This window comes from Lepisosteus platostomus, chromosome 13 (genome assembly GCF_059453375.1).
Source record: "Lepisosteus platostomus isolate fLepPlt1 chromosome 13, fLepPlt1.hap1, whole genome shotgun sequence".
NCBI lineage: Eukaryota > Metazoa > Chordata > Actinopteri > Semionotiformes > Lepisosteidae > Lepisosteus > Lepisosteus platostomus.
In genome coordinates this window covers 40,202,352-40,222,888 of record NC_142623.1, presented here as the reverse complement: position 1 = coordinate 40,222,888, position 20,537 = coordinate 40,202,352, and the positions used below count along the sequence as shown (strand labels likewise).

Below are 20,537 nucleotides of genomic sequence, written 5' to 3'. Positions count from 1 at the left end.
TTCATTTTATGAGTGTTTTATTTCATTTTATTACAGTGTAATTAAAGCCAGAAAATGAGATCGAGCCACAAAGAAGGTCTGAGATGGGATCTCTTCTACCCTAAACCTCCAAAAATATCCAGTTTAGGCAAAGATATACTATGCATCAGAGTAAGGGAAACAAATTATGGATACCATAAAAATGCAAAAAAAAAACAATTTACATTAGATGGTTTTAAAGGCATTTCATTTTGGTTAATATATATAACCTGAACCAAAGCGAGCTGTACCATTGTGCCAGTTTCCATTACTGCTCAACAATTACAGCATCATTCAACTGTTTCTTTAGCTAAAGAACACTGCGTTCTAACAGACATGTACATGTGCTGGTGCTTGTGTACCACACAAGAGTGTATTTATAAGCCACAATATCAATAAGCCAAGCCATTATGCTTTATGGAGAAAAAATGAAGAAAAAAAAAACGTTAAGATAAGGACACTGTGTTTAGTTTAGTTTTAGATAAGGCCTGTTTAGTTTTAATGTCAAATCACAGCAGGTACCTGGTAACAAGGTTAACTTTGAATGATCATTTTAGTAAATCCTACAACACTAAATCCAACGACATAGGAATTTATTTGACAAATTCAAAAAAGTCTCTTTCCCCGGATGATACACCATTATGTAGGAGGGAACAATTAAAAAAATGTTTACAGTACTTTCAACATAACAGAAATACAACAGAGTCCAGAATATTTTAACACAGAGAAGCTTACCGTAACCCAATATTGTATTATTTAGTTTCACCAATACTTTAGAAGAACTACTGCATTTCTTTAACCCAATACTGCTGATATCATCAGTACCAATCTGATTTACATGTAATTTAATCAGAATTACATGTGGCAGCAGTGGGTGGAGTAGTGTATTCTCCTTTAACACAGTGACTGACTTCAACATCTGTTGCAATTTACTTGCATAACACTGCCCTCATACACATCACTGAACAGACAGATTTCTAATTGTACAGAAGGTATTATTCCATTAGCGGTTTAAATTAAGGCCAATTCCTTTGTCAAAGATGCCAACACCACCTCACTCTTTACTTGAAGAATATGTCTGCAGGTAAAAGGAACAAGCAAATGAGGAGTTATAATCCCTTGGTTTACTAATTTTAATTAAAGGTACAAACGGGTCTTTACCACTGCTTCATTAATTTTGAACTGTTTACCTTCAACATACAGTGAAACTGATGCTATTCTTAAAGATCTTTATACCACCTATACATTTAGAAATCAAACCATCGATAAATCAATTTGATAATCTGTTCAATTAAGATAATTATGGGCCTTAAGGTCTCAAGAGAAATTACTTTTTAAAACAGATTTAACACATCACCTGTTCAATTGATTATAATGGAATTGTTCCAGATTTTTAGAAACTGGTATTAAGATGGTGACATACAAAACTTTGTGAATTGAGGCTCTCACAATCATGATAAGTGATGTCTCTCTGAAGATCATTGAATTTTAGTGGCATGTGTTTTGGTTATATAATTGAGTTTACAGACCCACACAGCTATACAGAAACACAGAATACTTATTTTTCAAAACACAGAGGCCTATAGTACCATTTAACTTTTTTAAAATGTAGCATTTACAAAGTATTTAGGGTCACTTGGCTTCATAAGTACTGTCCAGAACATAGTTGATTCCTGTTTTGTTGTACACAAAAACAAACTCAAAATTATTTTTAGTGTTATTGAAGATGTATGATTTTTGCATAAACTTTCTAAACTAGGCTTTCCAATTAGAAATACTCCTTGATATCTTAACTAATCTAAATTGTTTCTCAATGGAATAAAAAAGATAAAAGATTATGTACAGTAAATGCCCACAAAATAAATCAACCTTTTACTATTATCCCTTATATGGAGAGTGTCAAGACTCTCTTTGTTTGCAATATTTGAAGAAAATAGGAAATACATAACCTTTTAAATTATAGCATCAAACAGATTCCCTGTTTTCATATTCTAATTCAAAATAAAATAAAAGTTACAGTTAATATTGGTCAGAACAAACATTTACCACTCTCTTTTAAACATATATTATTGATTTTTTTTCCAGAAAATACTTTAGATACCTTGGTAATGTTTAAATACCTATGACAGTAAAAAAAATACAGTGTGTATAGACTTTACAGCAAATGAATATGGTCCAGACTATGTTATTTACAGGATTTGCCAGCAGAGATAATAGATTAAAATCAATTAAATACAGTGTTACCGACAGTATTGGTTCTGTCCACACAACCTCTGAAACATCTGTTATTCCAAAACACAAAGAAGAACCTAACATTTTTAACATAGGTTTAAGTATGAAAGAAAAATCCAATGCCCTACTTGTCAAAGCCTGCCCTCTACTGGTAGACATTGTTATAGCATGAAAACACTACCTGTATTACGAATTCCTATGTAGCAGTAGGACTCGGTTTAAAATCCTGAAATTATGCTTGAATGTATTAGTATGAGGTAGACATAAAAGGAATATTACATTATTTGTAAAAATGGATATGGATATTCTGGATAATAAAAAACACTAATATTAAAAAAGTGACAATTAAGGCATCTTCAAAACTTATATACAATGTCCACTTCTGTTTTTAGGTCTTTATAATGCAAAGGAAGAAAATAATAAGGCAATAGTAAAAAACAATTAACGATTCAAGTGGTCCCCAAAAAATGATCCCATGAAAATATTAACCTAGGGTTGATCCCAAGAAAAAAAACCTACAAAACTATAAACACTAAATCTTCATTACAGCCTTTCATTTACAGCCTGTAAATGTAAATGAAACCTAGCACTGTTCAGTTCAGTGTTGAAATAATATTAGAAAGCTGTGGCAGCAAAACTGTGATATTTCTACGATTTATATTGTAATGTTTTGTTTGTTTTATTGTTTCATGACGTCTTCAACAAGGTATGATCATAGACAGACATGAGAAAAATGAAAGAAAAACACAGAGTGAAAGCAGAGTGAAAGAACCCCCACATTACTCACTGGTGCACATCCTTTGTTTTGGTGAAAATGGCCAGATTTCATGCACACACATTGTATTATCACTAAAAATGAGGAAAATTGTGATTTTCATTTTAGTCCTTTCCTTTTCATTTTAATTAAAGACAACTTGTATTAAGATGCAAGTTTAAGTTTAGCAATTCTGCTTGCACAAACCAGATGGTCAATTATGAATTCATACACTGGGACTTCTTTCAGCAAAGATTGAAATGTGTCATTTGGACAATTTTCAACTTTTCTGTTGTTACATGAGCATCTAGTATCCTTCATATTTGACAAAGGTTATTAGCATCTTTTCAATTATATAATGATATTAGCTTCTTTTAAGACTTCAAGTAATCAAACTAATTGCTTTAGGTCTGTGATTATGATTGGTTTTAAGTGATAGCCAAATTGAATTAATTATAATAGAGATTTGTGGCCAGGCCTTGTGGTTTACAGATAAATGGCACTAGACTACAAAAAAAGATACTGTACTACATTTCCACAATGTTACTGTCTCTGAAGTAATGCCCATCTTTAATATAAACAACACATCATTAACACAAAAAGGAATTACTAAAAAAGTAAGTTTAATCTTTTAAAAAGGCAAAGTCTTTTATATTACAAAAATTGTTTTAAGGAGTGTTTCAATAGCTCAGAAATGTTACAAACCCAAAAAGGCTACTTGGTCGAGTTAAGCTTGTATGTTTTAGTAGCTATTTAAAACATTTTAATATAGTGAATATATGAATGTTTAAGAATAATTTGCAAATGTTGCATGTAATAAGTTGGACTTGGTTTTCAATAAACAGAAGGTTAGTCACCTGACAGATTCAAATTATCTGTAGATGAGGTTTTGAAGATAGTTTTACAAGTGTCAGTAACTCCCAGTGCAAAATCCCTTTTTGTCCACTTTCACTACAAGTGCAAAATAGAGATATGCAGACTTCTCATGCTCTTAATTCCCAAGGTTTATGCTACACAGATATTATCACCTTGCACTTAAATTCTATCTACAAAGCTATGGGAATACACACCTGTTGATATATACAGCAGATTTTAAGTGCTTTGTTTGAGGAAAGCAAGAAAGGATTATGTTGATACTGAAGCATTATTCAGATTTCAGATTCTTATGTGCTGTTAATTTGCACATATAAAATCTAAATGAATAAGCACTTTACTCATATGATGAACTTACAGTATGGTCCAAGCATAAAACTAAACTTCACAGTGGTGATGATTAATGTACTTTTTAAACAAGTGCTGTTGATGAATAATCTATTTTTTATACAAGTGCTGTTTTGTTTGAGTGCCTGAGCAAAACTGGGAATTTTGCTCAATTCACATATATTGTGTGCCATTATCAAGTCCTGACAGACCGCAAGACAAAACGAATTAAGAAAAACAGCAAGGTACATTTGATTCCCATGATAAAGAGCAACCGCTATGTAGTTGAAATGCGCATCTTAGGCATCAAGCCCTTTTATCAAGTATTTTAGCATTTTCCAATCGCTGATACTTTCAGGTTTCAACATTGACTTGATTTATGCATAAAAGTGTAATTGGAAGCCACAAGCTTGCTCTACTGTAACACTGTGATCAGATGAAGAGTAAATTAATCTCATACCCACAACCCATTAGTCCCAGCATATAGCTAGGTGTTAAACAACATTTATAACACTGGCCCCTTACCAGCATATTTTTGTGTAAACCATTATCACCTAAAACTTGAATAGCTGTTTAGATACAGTAGATATCTAAGTTTCTCTCAGATACAGTAATTCAGATTTTTTTTATTGGCTTGTGTGTTTGACCAAACAGAACAGGGTTTGGAATCAAATGAGTCAGAGGCTGTGTAGCAATGTTCAGGTAATAACTGAGAAGTGGCACTCATACTGGACCATGTAATTCACAGGTACTCTACTGTACATGTTTTCCGCTCTCTCACTTTTTCCAGGGAGTGTCGAAACGTATTTATAAACTTTAGAGAACCCATGTTCCCTAGGACTCTTCCTTTGTGTGAAACAGCTTAAAAAGTCTCTTTGCAGTCCTTTGGTGGTTTGTCAGACAGACCTGACTGTGAGCTGTGTCATTGTCAGCGCGGGACAGCGGCAACCAGTTGAAAAAGCAGCACTTTAAGTAAAATTTAGGAGGCCCAGAAGCGCACCAACTGCTCCAAAGTAACCCTGCAAGAGAGGTGATTTAAGTTAGGGCAGGCTTTTAAAGTTACCCCTGGAAGGAAAATACTGTATACTGTATAGGTGACTGACTGTCACCTGTCATCACACAAATGGAATTATCAGTACCTCTCTAGGAAAAATAGGCCTCAATGTTCTTCAGTCATTAAATAAATTTATAACACATTTACAAGAGATCAGAATATGCCAACGTGAAAAAAAAGCAATACAACCGCATTCTATTGATGAGTAAGAAGGCTTTGTTTTTTACATTGTTCACATAGTTGTTGTGTATTTAGAAGAATGAATGGAAGGGATTTTAAAAGATGGACATTTGGGCTTTAGAGTTAGTCTTTATCGCTTCTGAATGTATTAGCACTCAGGGGAACCTAAATTTGCCCAATTTGTCATTTGATGCGCTAGTGTAGTAAAAGGCCTTGGAAAAAAAAAAGAAATAAAAATAAACTTTTCAGCTACGGATGCTCTTTTTGCTATTGCTAAAGAATGTTAAAAGAGTTCGAGTTCAAGTTGAAAAACGCTCATTAGCTTACAAATTGCTGTACAATCAAAAATGCAGAGTGACAAGGGGATGTATTTAGATTTTGTGTTCGAATTAAAAGACAGTCCGTCAAGAATTCACCTTTGTGCTATAGCCCACTTTAATTCAGAAATTTAAATTGCCTTGTTGAGCCTAAAGTGACTAAGAGGTAACAAAGTACGAACTGATGTGTAGAGAGAGCAGATTCTATATATTCTTTTCACTTTTGCCACTTTGCAGTTCATTGATGTCTAATGATTTAAAGCCTTCAGATCCTATATACCTATTACTCCATGGATATGGACATTTAAATACTTAGTGTATATTTTCATAGCACACTGATAAAGGAATATACATTTTACTCCTAAGCCATCATTACTTTAGTCCCATACTGTACATAAAGAAAATACCTCATGTTCCAGAAACAACGCCTTCTGCTGTCCTTGTGACCAGTAGTCCAGAGCATAGGCCAAGAGCTTCATAGACAGAGTGTTCACACGGAGGAAATTTCCAACAAACACCACTCGGTTTATTTTCTAAAGGTAGATAAAAAGGAAAACAAAATATCCAGTAAAGAGGGCATGTGGATTAATTTATGTGTAATTTTCCCATCACATGTCCAGTACCTCTAGTTTCAATATCAACTTTCCGTTTGGTTGCAAGTAGGACTGTGTACAAATCCAACAATACCATACCACTGTTCCTGTTCCATTTTAGGCTTGGTGTTATGCAGCAAATACATTAGTTCTGCAATAGGAGTTGGCTCTCAACAAACATGACTTAACAGAGGCCGTTTACCCTTTGTAATTAAAATACTTCAGTTTATTTTATAAAGCCCTAGTGGTCTGAACATTTCAATGTCCTTACAGTCCTGGACTTTCAGAGAGTGAATATTATTCTTTAACCACCTCATTTAATTCTTCTGAGAGTAAGACCACAATGCGGCTTGCAAAGAAAAATTTAATTTTGGTTAGTTGGAAAAGTAAATCTTCCATCATCATTATTGCAATAAACTCAGCATATGCAAGATGGTGAAACCGTCACGCATTTGTGCAAGTCATGATAGCTCATTTACATAATCTTTAAATGATCATGATTCCCAGTGATTCAGCTGTGAGTCAGAGCAGCCTGGACACACTGATTGCTGATCATGTAGTTCTAGATCTTTCCTGGACAGCCGTAGTCAGAAGCCAGGATAGAGGAATTCAGTGTTGCTGTCTATTCCATGAACGAAGGGAAGGCAGAGGTGAAAAACTTCTCCTTCAGATGCTTTTGTTTTTGTGTGAACTCCACCAAGATATTCATCTAAACTATTTACAAAGAGATGCTTAATCTGGTTTCAAGTTTTCAAAAATTACCAATGTACTGTAGTTCAAAAAACGTCTGTAGAAAGAAAAAGAATGTCGTTCTTTCTTCAAATTAATGTCATCAAAAACTCCTAGGAAGGGAATTAAAGCCAACATAATTTATTGTTTCTTAAAGTGTCACAATGCAGGACAGGCAATCCTAAAACTATCCAGCAACTGTTTTATGATATGAACCGTTGAGCTACCTTTTACACATTAATGAAATGACATACAGTATATTTTCAATCAATTTCCAACATCCTTCTGTTAGTATTATTGTCCCTTTTCAGTCAATAACATTTTAAGAAATGCTAAATTTAGCTCCCATAGATGCACTCAGATGTCATCCGAGATACGGTAAGTAATGTTCTCACAACTCTGACCACAAATGAGCTGATGTGTACTGCTGATGCTATCTCTCCAAGTTTTCATAGCCCTGTACAATGCTGCTTGATTCTCAAGCCACAAGGCAGCACTGTAAAGAAGCCGAAAGCAAAGAGATCTGGACTGCAGCATGTACCTGTACTACTGTGTGTTTGTTTTTCTAAACTAGGTTCAGCACAGAACCACTAATTAACAGAGGTTTGGCAATGAAGCTGTGCAAGGCCTAAAATAAAGAACTCGTTTGACTGTGGCAACCCAGGGTGGAGTCATCTCAGAGACGTGTATCATTATATAACCAAAAAAGGAAATATAGAAAATGAACATGAGGTTGCTCAATGTGGTTCATCTGAGTAATAGGTCTTCCATTCTGCCAATAAAGGCGGTGCCATGTTAACAGTCGATGTGAGGCATAATCAGGTGAAGTACTAATTATACGAGCCATTCAAATACCCGTACTTAGGATTCAATTATGATCCGTATTCAATTGTCTTCCCACCAACCTTCGAAAGGCTTGACACTTTGGCTTAGCCCCTGTGCCAAGAAAAGCAAGATAAAATAGAGACAAGAAAACAGAAAACTCTCCAGAGTGTGTGATTTTGGGGTGCGGATCAAAGGAAATGAATGCTGAAGGTATTTCACCACCACACAATATCACATTTGTAAAACCCTGAAGGTAATTCAAGGGTATTTTTCTCCCCTCACCTCATTCACAGCACACATCTTTGCTATCCAGCCAATGTTGTTGGTGATGGTTACCAAGGTTGCCCTTGCCAAGTCCTCTTTGCTGACAGCCTCCCGCTTTTCTTTGTGGATCATGTTCCCAAAGCTGAAAAGCAGAATTGTACCAGAATTGTCTTTATTTCAGATGACTGTGGAGCCACAGCCTGAACCTTCCTCCCCCCTCACTGCAGAAGACAGTGGGATCTAGACTTCAGCTGAATTCCCTTCAAATTCCTAGCTGATTAACTCATTACATGCAGACAAAATGGACTTTCTGTTTACAAGCTAAGTGTTTGAAGATTCCTTAGTGTTTTAAAGAACGGGGTAGCTACCTAAACTGTTATTTAAACACAGGAATAACTATGAGGCTCATTGATTTTGAAGAATTTGAAAATTACAAGGTTAAAATGAAAACATGTAAAAAATATATAAATGCATATTAAATAACATTAAAATAGATGCAATATAAACGTAAGAGCATATCATTGTAGCATGTGTAATAGATACTTGTACACAATTTAAAAACTAAAGGGCAAATTAAAGATAAATGACTGTAAATGAATGTAATTTTTGTTTTTCCTGTTACAAATACACATCATGTAGAGCATCACAATTTAACATTCTGTGGTTCTCATTGTGGTGATTCCTATCAGATCTTTCTCTGATGTGTTATGTGAAGCAGAATCTGATGTTTTAAATATTTTTTGCATGAGAGACATCCATCAGTAGAGCAGAGAGTCAAAACATTGATTTTTGTATTTCACCTGGATGCCACAGCCCACCCTGGCAAGTCGAAACGTTCGTAGTCCCCCCCGTAGATATCGCGAACCAGCTTGTCAGCATTGGTGCTGTCCCCTCTCGATGCCAGCTCCAGCGCCTCATCGAAACTGTCACAGCCCGTCAGCAAACTGCACAGGCCCAGGAACGTGCCCCCTCCCAGGCTGGAAAGAGCAGAAAAAAACACCCCAGTTCTCAGCTGGACTGAAACCAAGGCAAGCCAAGCCCAGGAGCAGGGTGGCAGCCTATCATAGTGTTCATGTGGGCGAGCCAGCTCCTCAGAGCAGCATTCCCACTATGCTCAGCAGTTCACTGTGCAGCTAGACTTTTTATTTTTCTCTATGAAAAGCAGTTTTTGAGTGTATCACATCCTAACTTTCACAATAATATGTGACCACTCCAAAATAGACAATTAGGCAAACACACAATTGTATCATTTTCTCTCCCTATCAATCCCATAATTTTTCTGTGCGGGACCTGCAAGATTATTCAGGCTTGCACTGATACTGGTAACTAGCTAATTTTGAGGTAGCCACCACAGAACAACAATGTATACAGAAGGCCAGGAAAATTGCACCTTAGCTGGAATTACTACACTGTTTCACACAGTCTTACATGTTTGTTTTCAGTGTCAGGATGTCTTTTAAACAACCTCGTAGGGGGTGCTTTTTAATGTAGTTGTGCAATATCACCCCCCGACAGAACTGCTCTGAGTATGATCTTGGAGATGTCATAGGAACAATAAAATTAAAGACAGAATTAAGACAATAAAGATTGTATTGTGCAGCGTGAAGCTCAGAAAATCAGGGAAAATTCATCAAGATGCAAATCTTAAAATGAAGAAATAGTATAAACTTTTTGGTAAAACTAGGCCAAACCAAAAACCGGTATAAAGATTGATTACACATATCAACATAAACCTGAGACCGTATTTATTACCTTGTGCCAGACACCCGCTTGTAGTTATCCTTCGAGTACACTGCCAGGATGCTGACCCCTGAGCCAATATTGACCACAAGCAAAGGGTAAGGATCATCCAAGTTATAAGGCACCTTCCGGCAGCGATCTGGATCCAAGGCATTCTCATAGTAATAGCATTCGGCCTGGCCATTAAAACTGGGTGAGTCTATATAAAGCAACCCTTTTACCAGACAGTCCAGCTCGTCTAGTTTGTGAAGCTGCAGGTTTCCAATCTGGAAGAAAAGCAACAAAGGAAAAGCAGGGCTTATTACAGTGTGCACAAACAGATGCAAAATACTGTATCTACAATGTGCACAAACAGATGCAAAATATCTACAATGTCAGTGAGAGACCATGAGGTGAGGTTATTGTCTGTCACGGAGTCAAATGCAAATGCAAGACTTATTCCCGCTGGGTCTCAAAAGCAGAGAGACTTCATTTCCTTCTTTGTACAGAAGTGGTTTCTCAGTCGGTTTTGCATTTGGTGCAGCTAACATTATTCATTATTCTCCTCAATCCAAAATTATATAGATTTACTTAAAAAATGCGATGTCTAAAGATTTTAAACCGTTTTAATACTTCTATTTCTGTACTAGAATTAAAGCTGAATCTTTTTTTTTTTGCTTAGGGTTCAACTTCATTGTCGAGAGATAATATTAATGCACATTTTCTGAAGTACAGGTACTTGGACTACAATTATCAAGCACAGTATTCAACTGAGATATATGAAGGAACAAAAATGAGACTTTAGAAATAGACCCTACAGTGTTGAAAACAGACGTCTGAGCTGCTGCAATTACATTAAATCGCAATATCTATTATCTAACCTGTATTTTTATATCTAACCACTTACATAATTTTTTTCCCTTGTCTGATTTTTGATTCTTGTTTCAATTTTCAAAGCATTGAAGGCTTGCCATTATTTGTCACTAAAGCTTACACTTAATTGTTGAAAATGCTTGGTGTTAATGGGCCATACTTTACTATGTAACAACAGGATTTCCAAAGATTTCAGCCCAAAGTATCACTTTATATCTGCCAATGATATGAATTAATTGATTTTACTATTATTCAACAGATATCTTCTGGAGAGTTCTTCTTTTAATTATTACATTATTTCTATGACCAAGTAAAAGGAACATTTCAAGTTATTTTCACAAGGTTATTTGAACCTTCTACTAAAGGACAACACTAAACACCACTTATATCATGGTCAAAGCTTTAAACTGGGGTATCCTGCGTATTATTCATTACTTTCAAGATGCAAATTATTAGTGAAACAAGATTTATTGATTTACACAAACGCATATATTTGTGTAAAAGATCATATTTTAACTCAGCAGCTTTTCACATGGTGTTGCAAGGTTAAATGATAATGAACTAAACTAAAGCATTTTCAGCATTCTAAATACTGCTTATTTCACACCAAAACTCCGTTAGGAATACAAGAGTCCATCATTATAGATGTTAATACATTTTTTTACAAGTAAGGCACTTAACCAATCAAACCCTAATTTAAATGACATGTCCTGAAGCTGGTTCCAGGTGCTGTGTGCTTCTAAAATGCTATCGTAAGTGTAGCACATTGTGATAATGTTGTATTACATTTCTTTTAGAAATGCTTCTAATAATATCATATTTATTGATATCTCTTTCTTCTTTTCACTCAAAAACACGTGTTCCTCTCTGTGCACACTAAATATTTCTAAGATGACTTTTTAAAACCTGCTCCTGAAGACCTTTACTTTTAGTACTCCCAAACTGTTATCTCAATTTCAGCAAAAAAAAATTAACTTTTACTCTCATTTCCATATGTGGAGGCATTTTTTAACTTTGCACCTTTACACTTTCAAAATTACCTCCAAAACATCAGGCCTCAGATATTACAGCTGACCAATAAAGGTCACTAATTGATTCAATTATCTCATGAAGAGCTCAGCTAGCAGCAGGAAGCCAGAAACCCCTCTAGCTTTGAGAGTGAGCAGGCTTTTACTGCCTAGTAGCAAAGAAGCTTTGAGAAGGAAAATCGTGCCGACAATCTTCAGGTCCGGGCATTACCGTTCGGAATTCCTCCTCGAATTTGTAGGCCCCGCCCCCGGTGGCGCACAGCACGGTGTGCAGGGTGGAGAAGTTCTTGTCGTGACCCATCTGGATGAAGGTGGGCATGTCGTGGGTCGGGAAGCGGATGAAATGCAGGTTGCCACGACGACCCAGCAGCGTGAGGTCCTTGATCTCTAGGTGGGTGTCGCGGATGCCTGTGGAGCCGTAGGCCACGTTGGAAGTCAGGTACTTGCGGATACTCTTCAGGCACTCCACCTCCTCCTGCTCCTCCTCGGCGGTGATGTCGATCGGCTCAAAATAGACGAGCTTCACCAAGGTCCCCCCAATATCCATCCCAAACCAGGGGAAAGCTGCGGAGACAGCGTGCAAGCATCAGAGTGATTTTTATTAACCTATTGTATTGTGCAGTTTTGGGAGGGATGCAATCAGGTTAATTACTTCTTTATGAGACGAATGGCATGAGCAACCACGAAACATTGCTACTTCAGGAGTCTATGGCTGCAACAAATGCAAGAGCACACAGTGAAAAATGTGAAGGAGAGTCTCATGATCTCATTTACAGACTCGGTCTGCTTTTTACCTCATCCACTTAGCTCTGTGACAGCAGGAGTACTGGATAACAAAAGTACGAGCTGTACTGCTGCATGGATAGGGCAATAACAGGCACTGGAGATTTCAAGACTTCAGCCCTATTTAAAGGTAATCTCAGTAGAACCTGCAGTAATCTGTACCCATGTATAAATATGTCATCTCTGACTCTTTTAGGGGAGGCTAAAGAGAATGGCAGCTTACTGCCAAATATTATGTGTCTTAAAACAAGAATGGTGCTGAAGTCTCTGTGTGTCCACGTTTGTTCCTTCAGCGCAATCCAATACAATTGTGCTACTTTAGAAGACAGTTCAAGGTCTGTTCTTTTGGTTTTTTCTGGCCTTTTCACTGATCACTTTACCATATGCAGTTCAAAACCTGATTATAGCACAAGCCTTGCAATATCGCCTAGGGTCTAGTCCCAAAATCACAGTTATTATACAAGGAAATCATAAAAATCTGTAAATACAATTAAGACAGTTCAAAACAAACATTTTAATATCACGCAATAGTTTCTGGAAAGGTTTTGCTTCTTCCATTAAAAACATTACTGTCACCCTGTAGATGAGCAGGAACAACGTTGCTATTGGCACGATGGTCTGACTTTGCAGATAATTTTTTTTTCCTTAGAAGTACAATTTCATTACATAGCCTTTGGTGATGTTTAAATCTCATTTTGTAACAATGTATGATGAGACAGTCACAGCATTTATATTAGCTTGTATTTTAATGCACCACTTTTTGGCCTATTTTGTTATTTAATCTCAGCTCTGTTTATGATGGCCATAAAATGGAACACTGTATGCTGAGAACACTTATACTTTAACCCCAGGAATGTATAGTGCTATAGTACATAGATCATGCAATAAATCAATAAAAAATATAAATATGATTTTTTAATTCCAATTCAGAAAGTTTACATCTCAACAGTGTACAGAATCAACCACACTCAGGCAGTAAGTGTTATGTAGCAGGATAAAGGTTAAATGAGCCAAAGATGTTTAAATTTGTATTTAACTTCCCTGCAGTGCTTAAGTTATCTATTATAAAATTATATTTATTTAAACACATTATTACTCCACATTTGTTCAAGGATAACTGCATAGGAACAATAAAATAAAATGCTGATTTTAGGTTTCCTGTCTTTATGATGTCTATTTTGACATTTCTTTAAGTGTACAGGCTTATTATAGTAACGGTCCTGAAAATACTTCTGATAAAGCTCACCTATATGCTTTATTTTAGAAATAATTAAGCTGTTTACTTGCGATCGAAAGTTCAAGTATGCACAATCCCCTTTGATATCTTGAAAGGTTAAACGGGATCCTCTTGGCTTTGTCTTGAGGAATATTCAGGGAAGGGTAACAAAATAATATTAATAAAGTAATAATGTGGATAAAAAAGTCTGACTAACTTGCAAAATAATTCCTACTGCAATTGCTGGTTTTCTCCAGAACAGCGGGCATTTTGAGCTAACACATTTATCCGGCATCACTGGTGCTAAGCAACCCAGCTGTAGCTCAATGGAATACATTTTCTTTATTCAATGTGTGAAGATTCAAAACCCAGGCTTTTGTCAGTAAACACTGATACATAAATATAAAAGACAGATGCATTCATTGGGTGTCATGATAAGGTAGGGAACTGTTTTTAAACATATTTTATTCTTAATTTTGATTTACCACTGTCCAAAAAGAGTAAAAGATCCAATAGTAGAAAAAAATGATCTTTTGTAAAGTGTTTTTCTCTTGATTTAACACTTGTATTAGAAGATGGTAAAGAACATGTTTATTTCAATATAAATTTCATATATAAAAATTAGAATCCACCAGCCTACGCCTACATCAGAAAAGCACAAAGCACCCTTTGTGTAAGAGGGCAGAAGCCAAAATGAATCAGTGGTGATAACTTCAGGAGGATGTGAGAGAACATTTACTGTTTGCTTGAAAACTGAGTTAAGATGACCTTTAGGAAATTAAATATTTTTTCCTCATTCACATTATAATTAAAAGGTTGTGAATGGAACTTTGTACAGTGAAAGAAATTACAATTTCATAGACAGGACAAAACCAAACAACATTTTTTTTGCTTTAGCATTTTTTAAAGACACTAATAAAATCATAGGTCTACAGGGACTCTTCAATCAGTCTCTTTATAGATTGCAAAGGTTAAAACTTAATTGTATTTCTTATTGTGTTTGGTGATCAACAGTTCATTATTTTTTTAAAAAAGAAAACATAAAAAGCATTCACACTAGGAACTATAAGGAGCTCATACACATATTTTAATTAATTAAACCCACTAAAACTAAAACTACTGTAGACTAATCAATCAGTTTAACAGATGCTTGACCAGAAGACCGAATCCCATTCCTCTAATTTAAGTGGGTCAGTACCATTCATTCTGGAAGCTGACTGTTCCAGAATTTAAGAATTATTTTCCTTATATCTGGCAGTAAAGGTTTCCTGGTGACATTGCAGTAAAGCTGCTCAGTAAGTCATCATAAACAGAAGCAAAACAGTGATTAGGCCTGAACTCAGCACATCAGCTACTTGTTTCCAAAATGCTGCAATAACAGAACAGTCCCAAAACATATGAAGATAAGTAACAGGTGCATGTAACTTACATGTATTACAAGACAAATGTGGGATGATTCTCATACAAAAACTCGAATGTGTTTTTCTTATTGCTTTTATATTAAGTATAATCTTATCAAAGTGGTAAATGTTTCATGAACATTGTGGCCTAAGGTGGCTGAAAACTAAGAGGCAGTGGTCCTTCATTACAATACTGTCAATTTCAGTACTGTAGTGACCTTAAAAGTAGAGGAAAGAATAAACATATTTTTACAACATTTTATAGTATCAGCAAGTTAATCTGGAAACAAAAGAATAGAAACATTAAGAAATTATTCTACTACAGGCAGAGGGAACTGTGCACAATAGCTTTTGTAATGGGATACAAATATTAAAGACACAAATACAAAAAAAAAGAATTCCACATTGTTATGTCAATTTAAGGGGTACGGACACTGTAGCATATCAATATCTTTTAAAGTTAAATTCGGGGTTCAGCCCAGATCTCCCCAAACTGTTCAATGTAAATAGACAGATAGATGATAGATAGATACTTTATTGATCCCGAGAGGGAAATTGCAGAATTTGAAAGGAATTTTAAAATAGATGTAATTATTTTAAAATAGACATGATTTCAGAACAATTCCTACTCTAAAGAAAATGAAGAGCTGAGGACCAAATGTGAATAACGAGATCAGTATAAGTTACTGTAAACAACCCCCACAAAACAATCACTGAACTGGTCATCAAACCAGGGAGAGTCTTGTTTACTGCCTAGTGAAACTGATTAGATAGAAATCTATCAAAGGTCATTGTACCATTGTACATAGACAGCTTTCCCTGGAACAGTACATTATGCAGATGGAGCAGATGATTAAGAATAAAGTTCCATGTTTCCATGGATGGATCCTTTTTTAATAAAACCATCAAAACATGACTAACAAACAGTATTAAAATATCAAAAGTTCTAAGTTAATCACCTTTCATGGGGGCCCATTTATAATCAGACTACAGTCACTGACTTTCCCCATGGTTTGAACTCAGAAGTTGTCTGGAATTACAAGTGAGACCACTTTATTAATTAGTAGTAAAGCTACTGTGATGGCATCGTAACAAAAAACCCCACTGAGTTTACTGGTACGAGTTCTGAATTCACAAGGCCACAGCAAATGAAATAAATAGTAAAAACAAACTTTATTTTATATAGCACCTTTAAAGGTGGCTTCTCCAGATTATGTAAGATTCCCACTAACAGCTTAGCAAGTCTGGGGGGAGTCTTGGGGCAGAGTTGAGGCTCTGTGGCTAAGGATCTGCGCCTGTGGCTGGAAGGTTGCCGGTTCAAATCCCGCAGCCAGCAGAGGAATCCTACTCCCTTGGGCCCCTGAACAAGGCCCTTAACCCCAACTGCCCAAGGGGTGCCGAATAAATGGCTGTCTGTGTGTCTTATGGAGAACAAGCTGGGGTATGCAAAAAGACAAATTCCTAATGCAAGAAATTGTATTGGGCTCATAAATTGATGTTATTTTTTAAGTCTCTTTTCTGTTAATGAAAAATCAGGAAAAACGGCATTTTAAACAATATGCAGTCTAATATTTTGTGTATTCGAATTATTATTCTAACCTTAGAACCTTATTCATGATATATTATAACAAACCTCAGTACTTGATTGACAAGTAACAACGCAAAATGAGAACTGCCGTTACCAACAACAAAACTCTACCACTGGTTCCGGTTTTGGTTTGATTATTTACCAAATGAATTTCCTTTAAACTAAGTCCATTTTAACATCCCATGTGATTCTCATTGCCTTTAGAACATGCAATAAGGGGACTTTGGAACAGACATGTAGGAGACATGTTTCCCGTCTCAGGAAGAGGTGTGATGTTCAGTACGTCGATGTGACCTCAAATGTGTTCGAATGTAATCAGACCAGGTCCTTTACTGTAGCTCACGGTGAACAAAACATTGCTTGGAAACGAAATTAATTTCCTACTGAAAGGACAGTCCGCCACAGCGGGAAAATCAGTCTCGAGTCTGAAGACGTACAGTATAAAGTGCATAGAGAATCCCCCGCCCACATAAAAAATATTATCGCCGAATTTAGGCAATAAAATCTTTATCCTCGGTGAAAAAGAAACACACTTAAATTCTTTAATAATGTACTGTTACTCTGTAATACATATCATGTACGGCAGCACGGATAGATTTTCTACTTACACGGCTTTTTAGCATCCTTGATTTTCATCTCTCTGCCAGAGGCGGAATCTGTTCTCCGGGTTTGACAGTTCCTGATTGTGGTCGATTAATATATGGTATAAGCTAGTCAACGGCTACGTGGGCACCCACTTACATAAAAAAAAAACTAAAACAAAAAATAGCTAAAACGGTGTCTTAATTAGAAATGTAACGAACAGAATGAAATGGCTTGGATCGGTGATCACAGCGTTGTACAGCCAAGCAACCGACTGTGATCCTTTCTCTGTTCGGCAAACAGTGAACGTAAACCGTATTAAACGTACAAAAAAAATAGTCAATTATACATATATAACAGCGATTTTAGTGTACTTATGGGAGTTGCTATTTCATTTTTTACAACAGGGAATCACGTTAAATAAAACAAAATACATTAACCGACAATAAAACAAACACGAAACGAAACAGCTGTACTACAACTACACAAGCGAGACAAAGGCACTCAGCTGATCACATACTGCAACACTGTACCAATTTACTATCCGGTTACGTCATCAACATGGAAACATTCGCCTTCTTCTTCTTCCAGGTGCACCATGGGAAAAGTAGTCACAAAACCCAGTTTAATTTCACACGAATAAACGTGTTCGCACTACATCTCCCAGGGAGGACATAAATATGAAGCCGAGCAACATGCACAGCCGAAGGTAAGAGTGGGTGGTCATTATGCAACATTGTGTTTATTTGGTAATAACTGTTGTGTGACATTTTTCGGACACCAGTAGGGATTACGAGCCCTGTTTCCATGTGATATAGTTGTTTCGTCTGACAGATTTAAAATCGACGTCACGTCCGGAAAAGATCACAATTTGCGAAATTGTCCGCAGTGTAAATTACGGTAACAGGTGTGGCGACGGTGAACTGGACGTGATCCTATTTTTGTGTCACGCTTGAGAAGTGTGTTTGGCATAGCTCAGTGAAAAAAAACAGAGCGAACAGATGTACAGTTTAATTAAGGCTATTTTTATATGCGCAAAGAACCGAGCTATTACTGTTTGAAAATCTTGAAAAATGATGAGACAGGGACCTAAACGCGCTCACCTTCATTATCTTTCAATGCAAAGATAACATTGGAACGCAGACGGCGGCCATTGCAGGTTGTTCGAGCCACAGTATTTTTAAATGTGAATGCTTCCCAGAGGAAACCTGTTCTGTATATTCCCAGCTTTCCACTAACAGACATGAGATATACTTGAGTAGACCCAGAACACACAATCGGAACATGAGGAGAAGTTACATTTTTTTGAGTCATTCCATGCCATGAATTAAGCACCCATGATTGTGAAGCTGAGGGAGACCCTCAGATAAATCGGTTGCTATTTTAGCAACCAAATGTTCTGTATATAGTCTAGGTGGTTTCAACTCATTGGTGACAGTGCCTTTCTTATATTTTTATAATTAGAAATGAGTGGAGGCCACTCGGTCTTGGCTCACTGTATTGTTTCTTGTTGTGACAGCTTAATCATTACATCAGTTTAATGTTTTTTTCATGTTTAAACCATATATTTACTTACCCATGACCCCATAATGTGTACCCTTTATATTATTACTGTGTATACTGTACAATGCGAGCATCACGCCTCTGGTTACACCCCCATTTTTACACTAAACATGCAGATAGAGGTGTTTTGCTCATCACAGACAACGAACGGCGAGTCAGCATACAGGAATGAAGTACAGTAGCTGAATGGGTTGAATGGTGCAGCCTAATCTACCTAGAAATTAATGTCAGTTAAACGAATGAACTTGTAATGAACATTAGCGCTGCAAAGGAGCACTCCAACCACTATATATCAATGGTCAGGCTGTAGAGGTGGTGGAGAATTTGAAGTTCCTGGGCACCACCATCTCCAACACACAGGTCAGCACACCCATTATGGTCAGGAAAGCTCACCAGAGGCTGGAGCATCATGGGAAGCAAGAACCCTCTTTTACAGATCTGTCGTTGAGAGTGCTGTGACCGTCTCTGTCACTGTGTGGTCTGGCAGCACTTCTGCCCAGGACAAGAAGCAGCTAGAGAGAGGTGTGTACGTTGCCTCCAAACATGTAGGATGTCACCTACTCTCTGTAGCCCCACTTTTACCTCTCCAGACTGAAACTCAGAGCTCACAAGATCCTCACCAACTTTCCCCATCCTGTCCTCCTCTCTAGTAGGACTCAGGTCCGTCAAGACAGAGACTACCAGGCTTCATAACAGCAGCGGAGCGGTGGCTCTGTGGCTAAGGATCTGTGCCTGTGACTAGAAGGTTGCCGGTTCAAATCCCGGCAGAGGAATCCTACTCCGTTGGGCCCCTGAGCAAGGCCCTTAACCCCAACTGCTCCAGGGGCACTGTATAAATGGCTGACCCTGTGCTCTGACCCCAAACTTCTCTCCCTGTCTGTGTGTCTGTGTCTCATGGAGAGCAAGCTGGGGTATGCGAAAAGACGAATTCCTAATGCAAGAAATTGTATAGGGCTAATAAAGCAACATTATTATTATTAAAAAAAAAAAACCTGTCCAGAGGCTGTAATATGCATAAACTTTGCACTCTAATTCTGAAATGCTTTGCATCGCACTCTACCAGGCCTCAGTGTTATTTTTCTTATTGTTCTTTATTTTATTACTGGGGCCTGTTTAGGATGGTGGGTGGATGCATTCCAGTATCGGCTTTATGTTGTCTATTTGTATTGTATGCCTTTAATCGAATGAGCTCACCGAAACAAATTCCATGTAATTAGTTGTTATGGCAATAAAGTACTGAACTTAAACTTGGTGTTTCTTTTTAATGTCAGAGGACCTATAAAGCTAATAGATTTTAAAATCAGGTTTCTTACCTTAAATTGTAAAACAGCTCCTCAGCCTTATACACTTCCTTTTTCTTACATAGAATCATGAATGAGATGCTTTGGAGTCAGATATCTTTGGCACTAGCATATTGTATAACTTTGTATTGTGATGTTCTTCTCTCTATCATTGCAGAACAACCATTCAGCCTAGGTTTTGGTAAAAAAAAAAGAAAACTGGTTAATTTCGAATTAAGTTGGTTTATAGAAAACAAGTGGTACTCATTTTTTTTCTGAACTCTCTGAACAGGAGGTGAATGTTAAAATTGGGGTGATGTAATTAGATAGATACTTTAT

The 20,537-nt window shown here is 36.7% G+C and overlaps 1 protein-coding gene and 1 long non-coding RNA gene across 2 annotated transcripts; one reads left to right on the top strand and one right to left on the bottom strand.

Annotated features, from left to right (window-relative positions):
• LOC148650611 (pantothenate kinase 3) lies at window positions 1–17,901 on the bottom strand. Its single transcript, XM_088604613.1, has 7 exons — window positions 17,382–17,901; window positions 11,998–12,350; window positions 9,919–10,172; window positions 8,967–9,143; window positions 8,185–8,308; window positions 6,163–6,288; window positions 1–5,223 (listed from the first exon to the last, which is right to left on the bottom strand). The coding sequence occupies exons 1-7, from the start codon at window positions 17,407–17,409 to the stop codon at window positions 5,173–5,175; spliced, it is 1,113 nt and encodes a 370-aa protein (XP_088460739.1). The 5' UTR covers window positions 17,410–17,901; the 3' UTR covers window positions 1–5,172.
• A 49-nt stretch (window positions 17,902–17,950) lies between these two features.
• On the top strand, window positions 17,951–20,165 carry LOC148650610 (uncharacterized). The gene is made up of 2 exons (XR_015926167.1): window positions 17,951–18,064; window positions 19,569–20,165. It is a non-coding gene; the product is annotated as an uncharacterized LOC148650610 (long non-coding RNA).
• Window positions 20,166–20,537: the final 372 nt, after the last annotated feature.